Consider the following 25,187-nt stretch of genomic DNA (forward strand, 5'->3'; position numbering starts at 1 on the left):
TAGGCGCTCGGAGACGCGCTCGATATGATTTACGACGCTAAAGTCCCTAATATTTGGTTACGACCATCGTGGATCGCCAGTACTTTGGGTTTCTGGTTTACGGAATTGATCGAAAGGGATAACCAATTTAGAATTTGGTGTTTCACAGGAAGACCTACCAGTTTTTGGATGGCGGGCTTCTTCAATCCACAAGGTAACTTTAATTGTTTAAAACAAAACTAATTTAAAAACGAAATTAATTTCAGGTTTTTTGACTGCAATGAAACAGGAAGTCGCCAGAGCGCATAAAGGCTGGGCTTTAGACAACGTCAAACTATTTAACGAAGTTACGAAACTTGTTCGTGAAGAAGTTACAGCTGGACCACCGGTAATTAACTTTCAAATGATTTAAAACACATTGTAGCTGGGATGCTATTAGGAACTATGGTTCATTTTTTATTTAAATTTAAATATAGCTTTATTGTTGATGAATAGTTTGTTTGACATAACCCGAAAACTTCATTTGGAGATAAATCTGGTGATATGGAAGGCTACTAGATCGCACTATGTCTTGTTGATATGCTTGTCACAAAGTGAGTAAGAAGCGAAAGCAAATTAGCTAATGTTTGTCTCACGAAGTAATGCCTAGCAAGCTGCAGACTTCTGGCAGTGTATGATGGTACAGCGTTTCCCTCCACTTCGAAATAAGATCATTCCTACTACATTTTAGCAAAGTGGAGTGGCATTCCACTGGAATTTAAGTGAATAATTGCATGTATTATGATTTCATAATTTAAACTCACACTGGAAATGTTCCTTAATAATTGAATTCTGTTTTGGCAATGCGGCAACGTTGTGAAGCGAAAACGAAGTATTCCGCATCAATTATTAAATTTCATGGTTCGAAACACAACCAACTTTATTTGATTTACGGGTGTACTAGTGTCTGTTAAATAACGCATCGTTTTTTTGTGAAATTTGGTGTAAAATCGCCGGAAAGTTTTCATAAATTACTAGAACAATTCAAAGGAGAATGCCTCTTCACAACTCAAATCTATAAATAGCGTTTTGATTTCCGAAAAGGCCGAAAAGTGGTGGCAAATCTGCCACACGCGCGGTACCACAGAACGTGTGGAAAAACTCATTTTGGAAGACCGACGCAGTACTGTACGCGAAATGATTATAGACAATAATTCATAAACGGCTCGGTTCATGCAAAATTTCAGCCTGATGGATGCCAAGTCTTCTGAATGTTGAGCTGGAGTTCACACTCTGAGAAGTTTGTAGGCGTCTGCTACAGCCGTATGAATTGATGAAAGACAAAGACGCGTCAGTTGTCATTATTGTGTTTTAGGAAATGAAGGGAGTAATTGCGGTAGATTTCCTCATCGAACAAGTAACTGGAAACGTAGTAGCAGTATTATACTAACCTCCTAAAAAACACGGTGAAATTAGGTGGTAAAACACTCGAACCATCCTCCTTATAGTCCCGATTTGTAGCCATGCGACTATTTGGTAAGGTGTCAAACCGAGAGATTTTTACGAAAAAACATCCGAAAGCTTTCGTCGAGATGGCAAAAGTGTGACAGAAAACTGTAAAAAATTTCACCCCTATAACTTACTAAGTTTTTTTATAGCAAAATTTCAGTTTATATATGAACCACCCTCGTAATAGGAAAATTGATCTATTGTTGTTACATCGTTTAAAATTTGTAAATATGTTGTCTTACATGCTCATTATTATTGAAAATAGATTAACTTGTTATACATGGGCAGTTCTATAAATACTACTACTACAAAGTTGTAGAGGGCTTTTGGAGTTGTAGTTTTGTGTTTGACCATGTCATAGCAGTATTTGACGCTATTCAAACTCAATCCGGAGGAGTTTCTGCAGAATATTGGGTCAGTCAATTTGACTCCTGCCGATATATTTTGGGTCATAACTGTCAAAAGAATGGGTTTACGTGAAAAATCAATATTTTCAGTGTTATGGATAAAAATCCTTTTAGAGATTATCGTCTTTAATCAAAAACAAGCTTTGGCACAAATTTCAACAAAATCGAGGGTTTAATCGCTACATGAATGTTACAGGGGAACTGTCAAAAGTAGCCATGAGTTATTCATAATTATAGTAGTGGAGATATGAAAAAATTTGCGTATACGTAAAACGATATTTGGATAATATTAACAGGATTTTCGATTTTTTAGGAAGGAGTTTATGTATATGGGTTGTTTTTGGACGGGGCCGGTTGGGATAGGAAACATTCCCGTCTTGCCGAATCGATAAATAAAGTTTTGTACACGATGATACCAGTAGTACATATATACGCTTTATACAACGTAGAAATTAAAACAACTACTCTCTACGTGGTAAGATACTTGAATTTCATGTGAAATGAAATAAAATATATTCTGTCAAATAGGATACATCCAAACACACATTTAGTGATTCTTAATATATTTACACTACTTAACTTTACTGCACTATTCACTAATTTATATTCGCGATTCTAGTTATCGTTTGAAGCACCAGATTGAACTAAAATGACTCTTCATTCGTTTCATATTCATAACTAAAAGCCTATTTTTAGAAAAAATCAACTTTGCGCAACAAAAAGTGAGAAAAAAATCTAGCTTCAAATACCTCAGTTACCATCAATTAATTTTTTCAAATGGTTTCTGTCTTTAGTCGTTTGTATTTTACATAAAATAATAAACAAAAAAAAATAAACAAAAAAAATGTTGTAGTGTCCTGTTTATAAGAAATCGAGAAGAACTGGATTGAATTACATCACAATTTTATATTTGAACACGGCCAAACCTCCCGAACATTGGTGTCTAAGAGGAGTTGCATTGCTTTGCGACATTCAATAATTTTGAAAATGTATATTTAATTATCGATGTATTTTATTATGAAAATAAACTTTATAATTACACAATATCATTTTTTTTTTCAAAAATTTACGCGTATAGTTTGCGTTATTATTCACATAACCTCAAATCAAGTATTATAACCTATTACTTTGACGTTCTTCTAAAATCACCACGTGACAATCTGTGTTCTGCTCTTCTGCCCTCTATAGAATATTCTTATAAATTTTTTGATTTAGTCAATACAGTCAAGAACAATCCAGAATATACAAATTATCGAACTGATTAATTTTCTGAGAATTCCTCCCAGATACACGTCAATTTATCTGCATGTCTTACTACAATCACAAAAATGGTTCCAGAAGTACCTGGCCTGATCTAGAGATGGCGGTAGCTGCTTTAAAAATACCACTACACAATCTATATAACATATGTTTTAACTTTGAAGACGCCACATTTTCAGTGAATTTGCAAACATCGTTATTTTATTCAATAATTTTATTTGAAAGGCATTAGCCCAACCAATATGAAAGCTGAACTAGATTCTACTTTGGGCGAGACCGCGCTTTTGTTATAAACAGTAAAATATTGGGTGGCAGAGTTTAAACGAGGCTGTACCACCTGGGCAGACTAGGATCGTAGTAGTCGACCAAATGAGGTGACGACTCCAGAAATGCCGAAGAAAATCTACAAAGCGGTAGGCATTCCAAAAAGTACGGTACATCGCATATTGGACATGAGAAAGCTGTGAGCAAAATAGGTGACGCGTTCGCTGACACTGGTACAAAAATAGCCTCGCGAAGATGTTTCCATCGGTTTGGCGATTTTTCACAGGAATTCAACCGAAATTTTGCGTCTTTTCATAACCATAGATAAAACGTGGGTCCATCACTTCACACCCGAACCAAAAAAACAATCAAAACAATGGACTGAAAAGGAAGAATCAGCTCCAAATAAGGCAAAGATGTTTTCATCTGCAGACAAGATGGCGTCGTTTTTTTGGTATGCATTTTCGAGGTCGTAGAATCGATTATTGGATTCATTAAGTTTCGATTCAGCTTTTTTAACTGAATATATTAATGAGGCGGAAAGTTTATTGCCCTTCCACTTTCCGTTCTAAATTTTCAAGATTTAATTTTGTATCTTGTTTATGCCAAACATATAATCCTAGTTTGTTGCCTTCAAGGGTCTAAAACACCTTTGGATTCAGTATAAGAGCGAAATATTCTAGGAAATCGTTGCTGCCAACTACAAAAGAATATTTTCACATTTGCTACCTTCTCATATTCAAAATAATGACCATAGAATTAATTTTCTATTTTTTTTTTCTGAAAGTATTGGAATAGATTTGAATTCAATTGACGAACGGTTGAGCTGAAGACGATTTAAGTTGAAAGGCAACTGAGAACTACCAACAGTGTTCTACCTAGATCAGCCTCCAAATGTAAATATATCCAGATTCGTCATTAAGCTATAGGTCCTGATAAGCTTTCAATATTAATTCAAAAATTATAAATTTCCATTTAGACATATTCATTTATTAAAAAGAAAGGATTACACTTTTCGGTGCGTAAAATATTTGGTATAGACGTCTTGTTTCTTGTTTAATAAAGTATAAAATGTCTCCAAGGATTCCCGCACCTGAAAATAACTTTTGATTCAAAATATATTTTGATAAAGACTTAGAGAAAAGTGGAAACGTCAAAATTTATCTTTCTTTTAAAAACTATCAAAAAAAAACTAATTTTAAAACAGAAGAGACCTAAAATCAAGAACACTTAGATGCATTAAATTATATACTTACTGTAGAAACTAGAGATAACTTATCATCTAAGAAACCACTTATGGAACCAAATGATTTCTGCTGCCCTGTTCTTACCACCTTCTCCATTACAACGCCTTTTGAATATTTACTATGTATTTTAAATATTCGTTGTAACAATATTCCGGATGATATAAAAAGGCAAACAATGAGGATTATTGCCGTATAATATATGAAGTGGTAGATTTTTGAATGTTTCCATTGAAAGTTGTGCGAATCTTGTAACGAAACTACAAAATATTCGTTATTAATAAAGGAGAGTAACTAAATGTGGGCTGGGTCTTTAATATGGGCTAGGAACAATTCATTCGCTTCAACATCCTCGGTTTGTGTTGTCTAACTATCTAACTAGTATCACTTTGTGTTTTATTGCAGAAAATGCGTTTTATTTTTTATTTATTTTATGATTCTGGGTCGATTTGTTGCTCGCTTAATGAGGACATTCCCAGAAATACCTGGTCTGACCTAGAGATGGCGGTAGTTACCTCTGTATTAGAAAGTACGCTATCTATGCAACACGTGTTTCAACTTTTAAGACGCCGTGTTGTTTAGTTTGTTTGGCAGTCATTAATAGTGAACGTTGATTTGTAAGCATGGAAAAATTTGTTTAAATCTACTCTTAGTGAGATTGCTCCTTCGTTAAAGACAGTAAAATATTGGGCTGAATGCGAGCAAAAACGGCCGCGTTTGACTAAAAAGAAAGTGTTTAATCAAGACAATGCACCAGCTTGAACTGGTTGCTTGAAATTGAAACCAACAATAAAACAATTACAAAACATTACCGCCGACTTGGAGATTTTTTATTTCCGGCTGCAGTGATTCTAGGACGCGATTTAGTTAGTTATCTCAAATTTAATATATATTCGTATAAATAAAATTAATGACTATATAAATTAATAACACTCACTTTCTTTTATATTTCTGGAAGAAGTATAATCATTAACTTCTTCTTTTTTCACTTCTTCTTCCTCTTCTTCTTCTTCAGATGTATAAACAGTCGAACCTGACTGGTTAGCAAATGAAATTTGTTAATAAATTTATATATCTCAGATTAAATAAAATAATAATTCTCTTTACAATTTCGGTACTAAAATTTAATATATGGCTAATATTGCAGCGTTGTTATGTTCTTTTTTTGTCCATCGCTTAAATTTTAAAAGCTTTGTGCATGACAGCTGTTGTTTTCATTACTTAACCTAATTTTAATGCTCACAGTAGCGACAGATCTAATGAATAGTTAAAAAATAACTATTTCATAATTAATATTATTGTTTTTCATAAATTTAAAAAAAATAAGAAACCATCAAATAAAACTAGAACGATTTAACGAAAAGAATGACAATAAATAAATGTAAACAATGGCAAGTATTTTGATAATGTTGATTTGACAACATCGCGATGCGTTATCAACTTTCTAGATGTAATTTCTCTGCTTATTAAGTTTTAATCGTACTTACGCCTAGTTTTTTATTTGTTATCTTCATAAATACTTAGAATAACTGAATGTTATACATAGAAAAGTTAAATGCCGCAATTTACGTTAGAGTCTGACAAGACATGAACCTAACCTAAACAACATTATGAGGTATTACCAACTTCCTAGACTTAATTTCCCTGTCATTTATGTATAAAAATGGTTGGTTGTTGTCGCTGAAGTGATATTATGTCGGGATTACTTTGTTAGACTGGTCCTTCAAATCCAGGACTAAATTTAGGATTCAAATTGGTTTAGAAGTACAGATATTGTTGAATAAGTTAACACAGTAAAATATATATATAAAAAAGATTAATTACTTACACCTGAACACGAAAAATCGATATTAGAAACTTCACTTTTAACCTGCGTCCAAACTTTTGTCATGTAATTAAATGTTTTATCTCTTGATATAAGACTTGAAAAAATATATTTTCCTTCCGGAGTGGTTATCCCTATAGCATTTGGAATTATCTTAGCTGTTTTTTCCTTTGTAATAGCTTCTATACCACATAACGGAATCAAGAGCTACAGAAATAAATTTTTGGTAATTATCTAGATTAGGTTACACCCCTCCGATTTCGTTAAAGTTTTTTTGATATTCAATCAATATTCTTAGTAAAAATTAGTAGTTAGGTTAGGTTGGGTTAGGTTAGATTAGATTAGACATGCGAAGCGAAACTATGGTGTATAAATTATTTTTCTTTTTCTGGAACTTCAAAGTTGAAAAATTATGTGAAGGGATGATTTCCGCGCCCTACATATATATACATGTATTGTTATGGTATGAATATATCCAAAATAAATTATTAAATAATAATAAGATATAAATAAAGCAATAAGTTCAGTTCTGTTATTCGGTTACTTAGAGCAGTTTATCACAATAAAATAAATAACATTCTTTATATTAAGTTTTGGCCAACACTATATTCTAAATTATTATTTAATTTTGACAAATCCTGTATAATCAAAGAATTTAATCCATAAATTGACAGATAAAAACAGGAGTACCAACTTCAAAAATTTATGTGACATACCAACATAAATTTTAAGGTTATAAATGATAAAATATAAAAATTTTGACAACTGCAATGATAAAATTAATAACATAGGAATGAAATAAATACAACAAAGAAATTATAGAATAATATTATTTGAATAAAGTCACAGTAATTTAAAAATTTAGAAATGACAATTTAGTAACTAACTTTTAAAATAAATATCATTGGTTAAATAAAAAAAAATGAATAAAAAAAAAGAAGGAAGAAGAGAATTAACAACGGGAAGAAAAAGAAAATTTTTTGGAAGAAAAGAAAAGAGTAAAATAATTTTAATTGAAATTTAAAAAATTAAAATCTTGATAAAAAAGGCATAAAATATTCAAAGGATTGATAATTAATAATTGAAGGGTTCAGGGGAAGAGCTTGATAACAGCCTTTGCTTAAATTTTTCAGGAGAGCAAAAAACAAGTTTGGAGACTCGTATTTTCTCAAATTTTTGTTGTAGTTTGCAAAATAAATGTTGAACTATCTATATACTTAATTTTAAACGTGTATACTCATTTTCAACCATTTAATTTTATAAAAACTTACCTTTTTACGCGAAAACTCAATATAAGTCAAATTTGTCATAGAAAGAACTTGATATCTCCCGAAGTTATCAAGTTATTCCCCTGAAAACTGAGAGATTATTAAATAATGAGGATTTTGAATTACGCACCAAAATAAAGTTTAAAACCTTTATTTATTGCTTATAAACATACATAAATTGAATCAAATGAATAAAATGATAAAATTGACAAATTTCACAAGTTTAAAATGTGTCTTTGAAGTAATAAAATCGTTTCCAGCAGTTCCATGGTAATGTTTTGTTGTTACTGTTTCTATGTGTGTGGCAACTGGGAAAAGTAATCTGCAGCTTCTGGTCCTTTTCTTCGGCAAACTGTTTTTCGAGGAATTTTTTCTGTACAGCATATTTATCACATGAACTACATGTATCGGTTCTAGGATATCCGAACGAAATGTTGAATTCTTTATTAAATATTGTACGATATGACTCTAAACTACATCTAATATTAGGATGACAATCTTGAAAGAGTTTAAACATTTTAGACACATTTAAATCATCTGGCAGATATGTTTTTTTGGAATCCTTTTGACTATAGTGGCTTTCACGGCTTTTGAAAGATTTTATGTGGCTGCGTATAGCGTCAAGAGTCTCATCTGAAAGTTTGTGTGGCCTATTTTCATGTTTACCTTTATTATACTTAGGTGGAGTTCCTGTTTTCTTCATTTGATTCAGAATATAGTCAATCTTGCCTCGAGAAATTCCATGTATAGATATGAATGCGTTTTTACACACTTTAAATTCTTGAGCAGTGTTATTTCTCATTACTCGTACTGCATAATAGTAAGTAGCGTCTTTAAATTTGGCATCTAACTCATTTTTCACCCGGTGACGCTGAACAGGTAAAATCGTCACTAATCCTGTCAAATAGAGATTCACTTCATCATGACTTTTTAGGGAGTTAATATGTCATAAAACTTCGGCCCTTTCACGTTCAGTAATAGCTTCAAAACATTTGTCTTTACATTTACAAGGTTCACCTGCCTCTCTGCTCTGTAAATTAATCTTTTTACTAACCTCCTTTAATCGCCCGTGTTTAGGCCTCTTCCTTGCTGACGGTGGTTTGCACTCAATCTCTTCTTCTGAGGACGCACTTTCCATTGTAGGCTTAAACTATAAACTTAACTTTGGCCTAATTAGACACTAGTTAATGTTAATAAAACTGAAAAGACACAACACTAACTTAATAACAGCAAAACATAACCTTCTGTCGTTATGAGTATAAACAATAATACACTACTGCTGCTGGTGGCCAACGCATGAACTATGGAGTTATCAAGTTATTTCCCTGAGCGACTGGCACTTATCGAGTTATTCCCCTGGAACTGATTATTTTGTTCGTAAATATCTCTGGAGTTATCATGTTGTTCCCCACAGTATTTTGTCATCTTGTAGAACTCAATTCTACCAACCTAAATCACTTATAAACTGAAAATTGAAAAAAATTGGAGTTATAATGTTCTTCCCCTGGCCCCTTCAATTGTATAAGTGTAGTAATAAGAAATTAGTGAAAACAATTAAATAAAGTGAAATAAGTGAGAATACTCACAAAGGGACCATTTCCAAGATAAAGAAGTTGTGAAAAGGAAAAGAACAGGAGTGGAACTACAGCGGAGTATCCGTTTATTCTGCAAGGCCGTAACAATTACCAATTTAAAAAAAAAATAAAAATAAAAATACAACATAACAAACACTTAAGGTACTGTTCTATTAAGTTTAAGTATTTCTTTTAGTATATAATATTTGAGTTCACATTTCCATATACTTTAGTTTTATGAATGTAATTACGAGTATGAATAAATGAATGAATGTTTGTAAAATAAAATAATTGTAATAGCTAGTTAAGAAATTGTATATTTTGAATATTTTATTCATTATAAAGAACAGACCCGGTCTTAAGACTATTATCATCTGACCTTATAACCATAACAATTTATCGCAATAAAATTTTTTAATTTGACCTCACAATATAATACCCTGAGAATAAAAAAAAATAATAATAATAACATAATAAAATAAAGAAATTCAAATAATTATTAATGGCGCCCAAATTAAAATCTGATTTTATTTAAAAAAAAAAAAAAAAAAATTATAAAAATAAACATTACACATTATCATACCATAATAATATATATAAAATTTTTCGGCATAATTTTCTCTATAACATACTAAAATTTTAACGAAATCGGAGGGGTGTAATTTAATCTAGATAATTATCAAATTTTTTTTAATTATAATAACCCCTCTTTATATTGATTCTAGACGCCACCAATTATGCATTTTGTTATTCTTACCTTGGTAACGTACCCAAATATATTAGAGTGGAATGCTAGATAATTTTCGGTAACACACAGTTGCCCGTGACGTAAAAAATCGCTAACTAAAGCACACGTGTACCTTTTTAATATTTGCTCATTTTCAATATTTGGGAAATGTCTTAAATATTGCGTTTTTCTTAATTCCATTTCGATACAAATCAAATCTGTAAAATATACGCAACTTTTAGAAATAGTTTTTTTTAGGTTTTTTTCGCTTATAATATATGAAATATAACTTGTACTATAGACGCAAATGTAGTTAAAAAAACCGGTCTACAATATTAATTAAAGTTTCATGGACAAGTTTATCGCAAACAGTTCGTTTTAAATGGACGTATTATACAGGGTGTCCCTGCATAAGAACTAATTCAATACAGAGGCGTATAGGGAAGCCCAAAATATGATAATCCACCTGATAAATTATAGGACATAAAATTAGGGCTCAAAATTACATAAAGTATAAATTTCTTCGCAACTCTTTTACTTAAAAATACCAAATTTAGTACACTGGATGAGATTGTTAACCTTAGACTAAGTTTCACAATAGAGAACAGGACCTTCAGCTAGAGATGGAAAGTCTACTGAATTCAAGGTATTTTCGAATTATTTTACCTGGCTGAGATACTAAGTGTGTGTGATCGGCAATTCGTCTCGTTATTAATTATTAGAGAATCATATTTCTTGTAATATGTACTTGATTTGATAATATTACACCAGAAATCTAATCATTTGTAGATAAATAGATAAAATTTTTCCCATAATGTGGATCTGGCAATGCCGCAATTAGGAGCATTGCCATATGAAGATATGTAAATATCGTTCATCTGTCAAACTAAAGAAATAAGGACCAATAAATCTTTCCCTGACGATTCCTATCTAAACATGGGGCTTTTTTCAAGTCCAGTAGCTAGAATTGTATCGATTTACTGTACCGTTTAAACAAAAGGTTGACTCGTCTAAAAATACCATGTGTGGGTGTAGTTGTTCTTTCTTTAAAAACTTCACTACAAACGACTGACTAACATTTTGTTGTTAGCCAATTTTCGTTGTAGTTGCGTCTTATAATTACAGCAAAATATTTAACTTTCCATCGTCGCTTAGTCCTGGTCTACCAGATTTTGGAACTTTAAATTAATCATGTACTTTTTTATGACTTCTAAGTCGAATTTACACCCTTTCTCTATCGGATGAGATAATAATAAATGTACTTGATCTCTCAGATGAATTATGTCCAGGTTACGAATCATAATGCGTCTGTTAGAGGGTTGAGGACATTAAGAAATGTAAGTATAGAACCATTTGGTGGGTTTTACTGTCTGGATTTAACAGGACGTTTCTCCCAGTTTTTCAAAAAAGGTTAGGTTACCCCTAATTAATACTTTCAACAATCTCAGTGTTGATAATTAGGTATTTTTAAGCTGCAAAGAAATAAATTTTTTTCGAAATTGTGTCCCCTTTAATTTCTCAGGAATGCAACTTGATATGGAAGTAAATTGTCCTCAATCGTCATATTTTGGACTCCCCTGTGTCCATTCTTATGCGGGACCCCCTGTATATCAATTGTGGCTAAAGTGAGTTTTTGAATTTAGAATTTAATCTAAATAAAAGACTTTCGTTCGCAACATTGAAACATCCTGTAAGATTTAAAATTTGTTTTGCATTATACAAATATCCAATTCATTCCAATTTGAGAAAACTTGAACTAAATTTGATAAATATTAATGAAAATACTTACTTCGAAAATCATCACTCCCGTTTTGTTTCTCTCTTATTTTTTTCAAGCATTATTGATAAATATATTGTACAAAAAAATTGAACAGCGTGTATCTTCTCAAGTATTGATAAATTTACTTAGATAAGCTTTTATCTTTCTATAAATAGATATATTTACAACTGGTGTCTAAATAGAAATACCTATACAATTGTTTGATAATATGAGCAAGGGAGGTGAAAATCTCTTGAAACTCTCAAATTTCTCTCAAAATTCAATTTAAAATATATTAATATCAATCCACAAATCTAAAGCAACTCAAATACAGAAACCATTTTTATAAATGAATAATGAGCTTTTAATATCAAAGTCTCGAGTAAGTAAATTATATTTTAAAACCATGTATATTTAATTAAACGAGTATTAACTTGATATTATGTCCCTAAGATATTTCCAACATAAAGTATATTCCCTTTTTAAACGACCCTTTATAATTGAGGTCATGTTTATATTTTTCAATGCAGTAAAAGAAGGTCGTTATCTTTTTTCAGAATGTTTATGGATTTTTATCGACGTTATTGTTTTTCTCAAGGTACTACTTTCAACTATATATAAGATATATGGCGATTAATGGGAAAATTTCTATTTGAAAACATATTTTAACCTAACGTTTCCAAGTTTAACCTTCGATTTCACTAGAGCTTTCTAAAAGCTTATTTTAACATGTACAAAATATTATATGTGTATAAAGTTTGATTGTTTAAATAAAAGTATCTTAAAAAATGAATATTTATTTTCAAGAAATTAAGAAAATTAAAAATATTAAATATTGTTACTCTTCTTTTTTATTATTAGAAAGGTCTCAGCTGCGAAGTGTATTCGGCATAAACGGTTTTTGTGATGTCGATGACTTCACCCCCCCTAAAATATAATTAAATATATTTACTATTAAGACAACGCTAAGCGGACTAGCTAGGCAAAACATAATACTTTTGCGTTGTATGTGCTGCGTACTGTTATTTTATAAAAGTTGTAAATCTTATATAATTTAAATTTGTTTCATTTAGACTATTATAAATATAACAAGGCATATCTAGTACAGTAATTAATTACTGATTTATGCACATAAGGAGAAATTATAAACAATTGCCTGATTTTAACAACAATAAATCTGACAACACCGATGTCGCGGTGCTACTCACTTTGGCTATATATTTTTCCCTTATGCACGAGTTATGATTTCAGTTATCTAGATTTTATTTAACAATTAACAAATACGTTGTTATGTATCCACTTTTGGGAGGGCGGGAGTATGGGAAATAGAGTCTAAAAATTTGTACGTACTAGTACTACTTGAGTAGTTTAACAATAAACTTCCAGCATTTTTTCACTTTGAAAGTTGAACCCCATAGAAGAAAGTTTTTACAACCCTCCAAAGGCAGGAATGAGTCACTACACTTTTTTTTTAAATTCGGTTTCAATTGGAGTAAATTTAAATATTGCGACAGCCTTATTGCCGGATCGATAAAAATTTATTATTATTAACCAACAGATTATATAGTAAGGTAAATATCATTATATGTGGGTATTAATAGTTGAAAAAATAAAAAAAAATTATTAATAAAAGACAAGTTTCAAAATATATATTTTATTGAAAAGTACAAAAATGAATAGTATTGATACCAGTCAAAATCATTTCCCTAAATATCTCCAATAAAAAATAAAAAGTACACGCGTAATATACAAAAAAGCATTTTAAAAAATATATTCTTTCCTTTATCATACGAACTACCTTAATTATATAGGGCGAGACAAAGTTTTAACAAGAAAAACCAAAATTATAATTTATCACGTCTTCATACTCACGGATCTTCAGTCTTATATGGGTCCTAACCTTTCTAAACCAAACTTAAAAACGCCGGAGTAAACACGGTGCTATATACCAAGCCTCTCCAGTTTGGTGTATTTTTCTCACTCACTAGCCTTTCATCTCCGTAAATCTTACAAAATACTTTAGGTCTTCTTCTAATTACTAATCCAGGGCTTTGTTGTTCTTCTCCTACCTCTCACATAAATAAATTGGATAATCATCGCTTTAGTCCCTCACAAACAACATACAAAGAATACAGAAAAAAAAAACAAATATATTGAGAAGAAAAGTTGATAAGCATGGAGAAAAATGGCAAAAGATTATATTTCTTAAGAAATATAGCGTGGAATAAGAAAGAGCTCACAACTAACAACCTCTGGTCCGAACGTTCTCAATCTTCTCATACGGTTCATAATCATGACACTTAAAGCTAACAAGCACAAATATATTTATTCATTCGAAATGTGGTGCTACGGGTGGATATTCAGGATTCCTGGACTTGGATGAAAACTAATCAGTCCACAATGAAAGATTTGAGTATAAGAAGAACAAAGTGTTGCAAACTTTTGGACACGTCCCTAGAATACAAGATGGCAATATAGACAGGATTATAGTGATTGTAGAAGTACAGGGGAAAAAGATGTAGAGGTCGATCACCTATGAGATGGTCTGATCTAGTCAAACAAGTCACAAACCAACGGTTAGAAGTTTGGAGATAAGAAAAATCGAAGGAGACGATAAAAAACAATGAATAGAGATCTTCAAAAGAAATCACGATCCTCATGACTAAAGAAACGAACAGATACAAAGACACTTTTGGAGGAAATGGGAGACAAAGAAATTGATAATAGAGTATAGTAGTGAGAGGAGGAATTTCAAAAAATGAATAAATTATTCATATGGGAATTAAATTTGTCACGCTCTATACAAATGATTTTCTATTCCCAAAAAAACGTTAGAAACATATTTACAGCTACCAATTTTTTTTGAAAATATATTTCTCAGTTATCAGTATACGTTTACCTAGTCTACAATAAAGTTTTTAAAACGTCATATTTACAAACAATAACCGATATAGGATCACAGGGTACAATAAATCGTTTTGATCGGGACACAATTTATACATTTATCACAACATATAGGAAAATATTTTTAAATTCATACAATTGTATATCTACTGCGGTTCGTTTTCTTCATTCTCTTATGGTAAATCAGTAACATTATGAACCAGCTAAGTTACCAGATTTAATCCAGCTACACTTTTCGAAAAGGAAAGTTGGACGGTTTTCGTTGAAATACATCTTATGGTATGGTAAAAGGAATTATTTTTTAATTATATTTGAATTTATATAATCTATGGTTGAAAATAGGGATGATTCAACTAACTGCGTTTTTAAATGCTTCCATATATAACTTGATAAATCTATATGAAGTTTATGGTAATTAAAAATTCACTATATCACCCCAAATGTATTCTAAGTATTTTCAAAACAACTAAAAACAAGGCTATACCTCGTAAGTCATGAAAAAATTGGGGTAACTACGTTTTAAAATACTGTCTCATTCAATTTAGGGATTATTATGTATTTCTAAATAAACATTAAAATAAAATGCAGTATTGCTAAAAAGGTTTTGGCGACATTGGTTAGGTCTAGTTTTATCGAATGCTTACAAATGAGCTATTATCAAAAACAAATGCAAAATTAAGTAAATTTCGCTTCCTCGTCTATTTGATACATCCCATCTACCCTTTAGAGACTTATATCTATTTTGAAATAAAATGGTCAATTTTGTTTATATTGCAGGTTGATTTCATTTGCTAATCATACTTTTTTTATTTAAAACTACAAAATGGTTATAGAAATGATATCAAATAATTAAAAGTCACTTCAATCTATTTCAAAAACCAAAAAAATAGTCCAACATTTCTTGAACTGGCCATTTTTTGTCCTAATACCATTAGAAGCTTACAAATGATGTTTGGATAAGTAAAAATAAACTTGAAAATTATTACAAATAAATGCAGAATCACACCTCATATCTATCTTCTAGTGTCTATTCGAAAACAGAAAAAATGGTATAAATTTTTTAAAATGCAGTATTGCTAGACAACTACGCTTCACCATTTAATTTTTACACCAGATGTACCTTCTAATGAATTCAATTCATTTGAAAAATAAAAAGAAATGGTCAAAACTTTTGAAAATGTGGTATTGTTGGTCTTTTTTATTTAATACTATCAGAAACTTACAAATGATGTTTAGATTGGCAAAATTGACACTTTAACTTAAAAATTATTACAAATAAATGCAGAATCAAACCAATCACACTTCAACGTCTATTCTTTACACCTGATCTATCTTCTAGTGACTTTAATATATTTCGAAAAACAAAAAAAGTCAAAATTTTTCAAAATGCAGTATTGTCCAACAACTAAGGTTCATCATCATATTTCTATAGCAGTTTTAGCTTGTAGTAACTTCAATTTATTTAGAACATCGAAAAAAAAATAGTCAAAATTTCTTAAAATGTAGTATTGCTGGACATTTTTCTGATCTAATACCATCAGAAACTCACAAATGTTTAGATTAACAAAAATAAAACTTCAACTTGAAAATTTGTACAAATAAAAGCAACTTTGATCAAACTACGCTTCATTATCTAATTTATAGACCTGATCTACCTCCTATTGAGATCCTACATCAAATATACAAAATTTCTGATAGACATATGTAAAGAATGTTAATTTTTTTGAAATGTATAGCATCCAAACTTTAAAATCTATGCACTACATCGATATCACCTTCTATTTGTTTTCAGTTTTTTTTTTCGTAAATATTTTCCTAAATGATTTCAAAAAACGTTCAAGATTTTCATTCAATACGTTCATTCAAGTATGAAAATTTTAAATAGAAAAGCTGCCAATTATTTACTTCTGAGTAAGATAATTTCAAAACAATTTCGTATTATTTTTAATGTTATCGTGGGGCACATTCCAATACTTGATTAGGATTAGTTCCCACTTAAAAAATTATAATATATTCACAAAATAATATGAACCGAATTTAATTTAAAAAAAAATATCAATGAGGAATCTGTTGCCAGACATAAACTAAATTGTCTCTATTCGATAAATATTAATAAAACAGAAGTCAAAGTATTTCTAAAGACAATTGAAAAGCGATTTTAAGCATTTTTGGCACTTAAGAAAACGAAAATTCCAAATTAAAAAAGTTTTCAGCTGACAGTCATCACAAGATTTAGTGCAAATGGAAAATTGTAAGAAGTTAATGACTTACCAGAGTGTTTATACTGTTTTTACAAAAGTATAAGTCAAATTCGTGAAAAAAAGACAATAATAAAATTAAATACAACTGACAAAAAATTTTTTGCAATAAATTGATATTTTCAACTTGTCTTTATACCAACATCAATTGAACGGATCTATGGGTAAGATCAACATCACTTACCAGATTAATATAAAAATTGTACTTTTTTTATATATAGATATAAACGGCTAAACCCTGTTTTCCAAATTAAAATAGAAAACTATAAAATTTGAGTTAGTACAAAAACTGTTTTTTCTTCTCACAAAAATCACAGGTAATAAATCTCTTTAAGAAGATTCTTCTTGTAGCTCTTACCGTCTATTCACAGCCTTTGTATTACCAAAACGTGTACAAGCCTTCTTCCACCTAAAACGAATCATCAGACCAAACTAATCACATTGTTTACTACTATCAATCACACAAAAATATTATCTTCAAAAGAAGAAAACTTTATCATGGAAATGTGGTTTAGACTATAATTTTCATGATTTCATACCCAAACGTGAGTTTAGTTCAATGGGCAATGCAGATTCTTGCTATGGATCTATTAAGTATCCTTCCAGATGCTGTTTTCACTGATACCACTCTAACAACACCGTTTAGTCCTTGATGAAGCTCGATTACACGAACCATGGACCAATATAAAGGTACTGTATTATCTTCCTTCAATATTATCAATGAATCTATATTAACAATGTTAATGACAGCATTTTTTCGAGACCCAGCTACAATCTCACCTTCACATTGACCAATGACTCATGTAACAAAGCTACATCCAGGACTAGACGGTGTCCTTAGAGTGAAAATAGCCTCTGGGAGGATACTCAAGAACCCATAGCAAGAATCTGCAATATATAATAATTTTGGGAACATAAAATATACAAAACATAAATAAAAAATCAAAATTTTGAATGAAAAAGCTTTGAAAAAAGGGACAGAGCCCTACTAGGGCCTCATGATTTGTCACATCAACTATAAACTGAACAAATGGCTAAATAATTAGATGGATAAATACCCCAAATCTGAGACAATCTAAAAGATTCATAACCATATCATCTAAGAAGTTCGGAGGAACTTCTCAAAATGTACAGGAACGACAATAAAATGGTGACTGATTCCTAATAGATTACTGCTCTGTTAATAACTATCTTTAGATGATGAATATCCTATCCATTTCCGTAAAAGGGTTAGATACCTTGGAAAATGGAACAAAAACCACCAGAAGAATAGTCTCCTTTGGGAGGAGTCTATGTATTTTGGATGCAGGACTATAAGGTGCAGTTATGCACAAATATATTTTTAGGTACAGGTGCAGAGTAGCTGGAGAACCAAACCAACTTCCAGAACAAACTAAATATTCCGAACGAAATGTTTTTTGGAGTGATTTCTATTTCTAGTCATATTTTTCTGATCAAATACCAAATGATGCTTAATACTGGCAAGGAAAGAACAAAAAGCTTTATCTCAAAATTATTGGTATTAGACCTCCCTCTCGTTGACTTTTATGAATAAAGACTGTTTTTCATTCCTTTTGGAGGTGAACCACAAACCTCACATCTCATTTAATCAACTGATTTGCCTTCCAGTGACTTTTATCTATCCCAAAAAGAAAAAACAACCTAGATTTTTTAAATTGCAGCTTGGCAAGGACAGTTTTATTTTGCTAGGCACATTTTTCTGCATACAGAACTAATATGTTGAAAAAAATAAAGAAAAAGCAAAAAAAACAATAAATACTCTTTTCCAATCCTTTTGGTGTTAATAAAAACCATTTTCATTAAATTTTAAGTAACTTACCTGCACTGCGTACACCATAACTCCTTGAATTCGATTCCATAAGCTTTTCTACATTTCTTTTTCCCATCTCTTTTAGATTTTTTCATATTCAGATCATCATCTTCATCATCCATACTATCTCTATTCGTACTTGATATTTCGCTGTTAAATCCAAGAACTTTTTTCCATTTACATTTGTCGCATAATTTCCGTTTCGCTTTTTTCTGAGCAGTCGATGCGTCTTTGCAAGTACATGTAGTTGAATTTTGTGCAAAATCGTTGAAAAATATAAAGGGATTAGGACTTGTTGTCTCCCTCTCTTCTTTTTTCAAATCATCCTGTCCTTCTTCACATTCGTAAAAATTTCTATCGCTCAAAGCTCCCGGGGATAGAGAAGACTCCTCAGTCTCAAACGAGTGTCTTAAAGACGCACTTTCCACTGATCTAACATTATTTTTATATTGGGTATCATCGTCGAAGTCGGTAAGCAAAGGGCTTTGAATATTGAAAAAAATGTTTCTTTGGTTACTAAAATATTTAGGATAAATATGAAATTAATATGATGATTTGAATATTGAACTTACTTGTCTATTTCGTTTTCATTGGAAAATTGTTCGTCAAGATCAAAATGTGGTTTTTCTTTGTAAAACAGATCAACATCTTCCTCTATAATTTTCTTTATTATTCTTTTTTTTGAATCTTCCATTATACCCGAATTGATATCAGTTAGAAGTAATTCGTTTTCTAAATCGAAAAAATGATCTCCATCCAACAACTTCATATTATTAGCATCATTAGATACTTTTGCACCTGGAAATCGATCAGGATAAAAAAAATTTAATCCAGAAATTTCCATTTTACAGATACCATACATTGAATACTCAAATACACTGTATGCTTATTTGGCATCCAGAATTTTAACCAGCTGCTGCCAAATTATCAAAAATTAATAATAATCAAAGAAAAACTTTTGATTTACCTCATCCTTGGAAGGTCCATGATTCAAAATCGAAAATCAAAGTTATGGTAATTTTTTTATGATCAGAGTTTATTCCACAGGGAATAACTGAAAATTTTACATCACAAGAGAGTATTAGGGCATTTGAGATAAGATATGCAAAGAAACAGACTTGACAAATGGGCCAACAGCTCTCTTATTCATCACATTGTGATGCAATACCACAAATTGCTTTCAATTTAAAAAGTTTTGAGTACCAAAAGTTTCCTATTTGTCCCCATCTGCCTGATTCACTAGATTTAGCACCACGTGACTTCTGGCTTTTCCCATATGCTTCTAGTCATGGATTCAACATTGGAATAGTGCATTGCTAGCCATGGGCAGAACTTTTAAATTTTCTAATATTTTTACTTTGTTTTTAATAAAATAATTCACCATATTTTTGAGCATACCCCATATTCGGTATATAAATGTCTGACCATCTCACATGACATCAAATGTAACAGTTTACAGAGATTTTTTATTCAAAAATACAATGTTCTCTGGTAGTTACCAGATATACTGCATATAAAAATATCAATTTTTCATTATTTTCAATATTAAATTCATAAATTGAGGCTTAAATTCTACAACTTTGATTTTATTTCATGTGTTTTTGCTTTATTTTTTGGTAATTTCATTAAGGGGATGGACCATTTGATTTATAAGATGAAATTTTTAAAAAGTATGGATATAATTATAATAGTTTTTGAAGTGTAATTAGATAGGCAACATTAGACTATATAGGAGATAAAAAAACCTACAAATAAACAACAAACTAATTGAAAACTGAATAATTGTCATTACAAATGATAGAAACATCTGTGGATTTTTTTACTAGATAATATAATCCCCATAACTGTGTACAAAAGATAATTGGACCAACCTATGGTAAAAAAGGAGTGTATCACCATGGAAGAGAGTCATAATTTAGATCTAGGATGAATACATAATATAAGAACAAACACTTATTATACCAAAATAAAAGAAATTGAAGAAAAACGTTTCTAGAAATTGAAATTGTTAGTTTTACTCACTATTTATTGCTGCAACTAAATAATCCAAAGTAAGTTGTTCAGTATTGTTTATACCTTTTTCATTACAGTAAGTTGTTATCATGTTTTCTGTATTATTTACCATATTGATAATTTCGGAAAATATCCTAAATCTATCTAGGCATTTATAGCACAATAATGATGGTTCTCTTTCATGTATAATCTAAAATATCATAGAAACTTTGAAACAAACACCTATTTCACAAAATAACAGGGAAATAAGATTACAAATAAAAAACTTCAAATATAAAATCAAATGTAGGGACAAATATGTTTATAAAAATTTGAATATCAGATTAAACAGTAGAACTTACCACTTCTGGAATATATATTTTCAAGATATCAATAATCTCATAAGTTCCTATTAAATTTACACATAAATTATGTTCGATAAGTGTCAAACAGGTTTTACATAATTTAATAGTGTTATCATTTTTGGAAGTGATACAAAGTTTATTATCACGAATGTAAACAACTTTTGTATCAGAACCACCATATAGTGACACTATTTTTTGTGCCCGAACAGTAGTAGTCTTAAAATCAAATGCATCTTTCAATTTCTTTACACATCCATTACAAATAACGGAGTCACCTATTTGTTTATACTACAAATAAAATACATTTATGTAATATAAAATGAGTTATTATTTATTGAATTCTGTATCTTACTTTTTTCCGCAATACAGCCCTTAGCATATCACATATAGCACCTTCTAACTTTTGGTAATTATTATCACCCAACAAACATAACCTACACAACATTTTTCCGGATAAGTTTTATAGTATAATTATTGTTAGTATTACTGTCGGTTTTTACTCTAATTGAATGTTGAATCAAAACATTATTGAATTTATTATTATTTTCTGAAAATTGTTTTTAATTTCTTCCAGATAACAAATTCGATAAACCGATATTTAAGACGCTTATAAATGTCAAATTTTTAGGAATTGGGGTTATATTATCTGACAGTTGGTTTGGCATCTCTTCTCTTCTAAAAGGTGTGAAATAGTTATAAGATTTAGTGTAGTATCAAAATATTTTTAAAAATATATTGTTAAAAAATAGCAACAAAATTAAAAAGCTAAAGTACTATCCTAGATTTTTTTAAATTCTTTATCGAAGAAGAATAAATTTTACATTAAGATTACTGGGTGGAAATTAAATTGGAACTTTAGGTGAAGAAAAAGAAACGCCTATTGAAACAGAAAGACCAAATTTCTTTAAATATATTGAAGGTACAATTCATTACTAATATATGACTAAAAAATAAAGAGAACTGATTATTTGATTAAGGAATCGTCCACGTAAAACTTTTTTAGTACTTCACTGTAATGGGGTCTACTGAGTGACAAGTAGCCATTTTCAACAAATTCGTAAAAAGCTTTTATTATCTAAGGACAAAGGGTAAATAAAAACATATGAACCATCAACAATTTTTATTTAAAAAAATACAAAGTATTCAACAATATCAATAATCACAAAAAGGAAAACCACAACAAATAATCGTTATTTGACATAATAATTTAAAAAAAAAATCAAATTGACTATCTTTGGAATTGTTAAGTCTTTAATATCATCCAGAACTTGTCCATCGTGATACCTTACAGAAGTTCTTGCGAGAAATATTAGTCTATTTCCGTTAAAAGGTTTTTGGTAACTTCTTTAAATTTAGGATTTTAAAAATCTTGATATCATTAACGTATATAAAAGTTTGAATAACACTTTGCCGTAATATATCGATGGACAGCTTATAACACTACACCTAAACATATTTAATAAAATTTGAAAACATCAACAATCAAGATTAATTAAGTAAGTATTTTATGTATTCAATATAAAATAAGCAAGCGATGCAACGTTTTATTCTTAATCACACTGTTTATAATTAGAACTTCAAAAGATTCATCTCTCGTAAATAAATTGACATTTCACTTTGACTGAAGCTGTCTGTATGATTAAATATTTTTCTTAATTGTTATTTTGTGATTATTTCTTTTATTATCAGTCGGCATTCCCTTTTAATTTACTTTAACAATATTGTCTACTTCTTTTAATATAGGTAAACGACCTTTTGTTTTGACGGAGCCTTCGGTTGTTGTACCAGAGGCCCTTAAGTATATAGATCCGCCCCTGTATCTAATACACAGCATTGAGGCACAAGTACTATGTTGTCACACATCAAAAGATGCACAACAAATTCATGAAACATCGGAGAAAATGTCAGTCTTCAAAAAACAGAATCACTGTGCTCGTACCTTATAATAATATTGGTCAATAGAAAAGAGAAATAATAAGACTGAAAAAGCGATTTGGGAACGTTCTGTCCGGACTTTGGTTAACCTCTCCAATTTCAGAGTTCGAGATTCAATTTCGTACAACTACATGTAGTATAATTCATGAGATGATGGAAAAAAATAAAATTATGAATCCACATCCTGTGTTTTTGTTACTACTCTCGATTGCATTCAGGAACAGCGCTTATTATACTTCACTCACTTATAGAATACCAAAAGCTGAGAATTAATAATTCATGTACCTCCTCCTTATGCTAAAAAATTTCTCGTGAAAATTATCTTTCGAAAATATATTAATTATTGAGGAGTCTTTTACATTTCAAGTACACAAAAAGTTTCTTTAAGCAAACAACTGTGAGGTGTGGATAACGGATCACACTGTATATAGCTACGTTCAATTCATCGTTCTATAGAGTGATAGTTGTCTCAAACTACACTTATTAATCAAATGTCTAAACTGCTCCTTATGCGTAGGCAACAATTCAAACAGTGAAATCATTGAAAAATTTGAGCCGAAAAACGGTAATTAAGTAACTGTAACTAATTTATAAACAACATCCAATTAGTTTTTTATTTTGGTATTCGAAAATACTAACAAAATTTCAATTCTTTTATATGTAATTCAAACGGAATGCGTATGCTGGGTTGCCCGGATAGTAGTGTTACGATAAGCATAAAAAATTGAGAGAGCGGTGATGCCAGCTTAGTATTGTTTCCCTAAATGTAAGGTACTTGAAAGAAGAAAATCAGTTTTATCTTCACTTAAATGAACCTAAAAAAATAACAATTTCTATCTTTTGTTGTGCATATATTATTTTGAATTTAGGAATAAAAATTTCTTTTATTTATAGTTAAATCATTTGAGTCTTTAATTCTTAACACGACTACTTCATTTTATTATTGTACAAGACAAATACAGGGTTAATATAAAAGTTTGGAGGTAGGTATTACAGATTTATGTGTACAATTATAGCAATTTAGGGGGATTTTAATATAAACAATAAATTTTAATCACTAAGCATCTTTGGTAATGTAAACAAAAAGCAGAGGCGGACCAACTTAAACGTTTCATATGATATTAAATTAGACAAAAATGACATTTTAGTTTTTTATTATAAAATATAGAGGATTTAATAAAAAATGTATTATTCTTTGATACTATTTTGTAATGTTACTAATAATTTAGACATTTCTGAACATTTAAGACTTAAAAATTGGTAAAGAGCACACCGACAAGCATTAAAAACAATGGCGCTTTTTGTCGCTGCAACTTTATTATTATTTTTCTTTGTATTTATTTTTATTAGCATCCTTTACTATGCGGGCAACTGTAATCCTTCTCAGGGATATACAATTCTGAAGATATGGATATTATTTTAATCAAGCTATACAAATTTATTTGTACGTTTTATCAAAAATAAAATGTACAATTATATCAATGATAAATACAAAGCTCAGTTTTTTTACACCGACATTTTACGCTGTTTATTCCTATTTTTAATAAAAGCCGTTATTGTACTACTCGGACAATGATGTGTAGGCGTTAAATTTTCAGCTTCATTGGAACGACAGTTTTTGGGCGATTGTCTTGCATTAGGGCAGCTTGAAATCGATTTAACGGAATTTTCATCCTTTGTAACGATATTTTCTGAAACGTTATTTTCTTTAGCAGTTGTTTTGGTGATGAATTTGCTCAAGATGGTAGGACTCGAGAAAGAGTTTTTGATATTCGTAACTAGCGAAGAGAAAAAATTTGTTAATATACAAAAATAAGTATAAGTAAATATTTATATATCAATTTTATTTTCTTTACATGGTTATACACATTCTCAGCTGATCACATTGTTGCCAGATTTTCCTGTGTGTGTATTAATGTGATAAAACTTAAAATAAATATAAAAGTGAAGTTGTAAACGCTGAAAAGTTGATCTAGATAATTAAAAGTTTTTCTTTTCAATAATTCCTGTAATAATAAATACAGGTTGTAACAATTTTAGGGTTGTGAACTTAACAGAAATTAAAATAATAGTAAGTTATATTACTTTATGAATATAATTGGGAAAA

At 30.1% G+C, this 25,187-nt stretch overlaps 4 protein-coding genes across 4 annotated transcripts in view; 1 reads left to right on the forward strand and 3 right to left on the reverse strand.

Moving 5' to 3' along the window:
* The window catches only part of LOC130447104 (dynein axonemal heavy chain 8), an 85,952-nt gene extending 83,099 nt beyond the window's left edge, over positions 1-2,853 (forward strand). Inside the window, 4 exon segments of the mRNA XM_056783761.1 lie at positions 4-193; positions 246-367; positions 2,188-2,349; positions 2,728-2,853. Of these exon segments, the coding sequence (XP_056639739.1) occupies positions 4-193; positions 246-367; positions 2,188-2,349; positions 2,728-2,853 (600 nt within the window).
* Positions 2,854-7,935: 5,082 nt separating this feature from the next.
* On the reverse strand, positions 7,936-9,342 carry LOC130447106 (uncharacterized). Its single transcript, XM_056783762.1, has 2 exons — positions 8,705-9,342; positions 7,936-8,662 (listed from the first exon to the last, which is right to left on the reverse strand). The coding sequence occupies exons 1-2, from the start codon at positions 8,871-8,873 to the stop codon at positions 7,959-7,961; spliced, it is 873 nt and encodes a 290-aa protein (XP_056639740.1). The 5' UTR covers positions 8,874-9,342; the 3' UTR covers positions 7,936-7,958.
* Positions 9,343-13,433: 4,091 nt separating this feature from the next.
* Positions 13,434-21,793, reverse strand: LOC130446721 (uncharacterized). Its single transcript, XM_056783114.1, has 6 exons — positions 21,498-21,793; positions 21,143-21,433; positions 20,811-20,991; positions 19,361-19,586; positions 18,798-19,304; positions 13,434-17,366 (listed from the first exon to the last, which is right to left on the reverse strand). The coding sequence occupies exons 1-6, from the start codon at positions 21,588-21,590 to the stop codon at positions 17,312-17,314; spliced, it is 1,353 nt and encodes a 450-aa protein (XP_056639092.1). The 5' UTR covers positions 21,591-21,793; the 3' UTR covers positions 13,434-17,311.
* A 457-nt stretch (positions 21,794-22,250) lies between these two features.
* LOC130446334 (pyrokinin-1 receptor-like) overlaps positions 22,251-25,187 on the reverse strand; it is a 78,083-nt gene continuing 75,146 nt past the window's right edge. Inside the window, exon 7 of the mRNA XM_056782529.1 lies at positions 22,251-24,858. Within this exon, the coding sequence (XP_056638507.1) occupies positions 24,587-24,858 (272 nt within the window). The 3' untranslated portion in view covers positions 22,251-24,586. The remainder of the gene's footprint in view (positions 24,859-25,187) is intronic.

This window comes from Diorhabda sublineata, chromosome 7 (genome assembly GCF_026230105.1).
Source record: "Diorhabda sublineata isolate icDioSubl1.1 chromosome 7, icDioSubl1.1, whole genome shotgun sequence".
NCBI classification, from domain to species: Eukaryota; Metazoa; Arthropoda; class Insecta; order Coleoptera; family Chrysomelidae; genus Diorhabda; species Diorhabda sublineata.

Bases quoted from the DNA above. Each gene is read 5' to 3' on its own strand.
- LOC130447106 (XM_056783762.1), bottom strand. From the start codon at position 8,873: ATGGAAAGTGCGTCCTCAGAAGAAGAGATTGAGTGCAAACCACCGTCA. The intron at 8,663-8,704 runs GTGAAAGGGCCG...ACTCCCTAAAAA, and splicing joins TTTTGAAGCTATTACTGAAC to GTCATGATGAAGTGAATCTC.
- LOC130446721 (XM_056783114.1), bottom strand. From the start codon at position 21,590: ATGTTGTGTAGGTTATGTTTGTTGGGTGATAATAATTACCAAAAGTTA. The intron at 21,434-21,497 runs GTAAGATACAGA...TTTTATTTGTAG, and splicing joins GGGCTGTATTGCGGAAAAAA to TATAAACAAATAGGTGACTC. The intron at 19,587-20,810 runs GTGAGTAAAACT...ATCGATTTCCAG, and splicing joins TTTAGTTGCAGCAATAAATA to GTGCAAAAGTATCTAATGAT.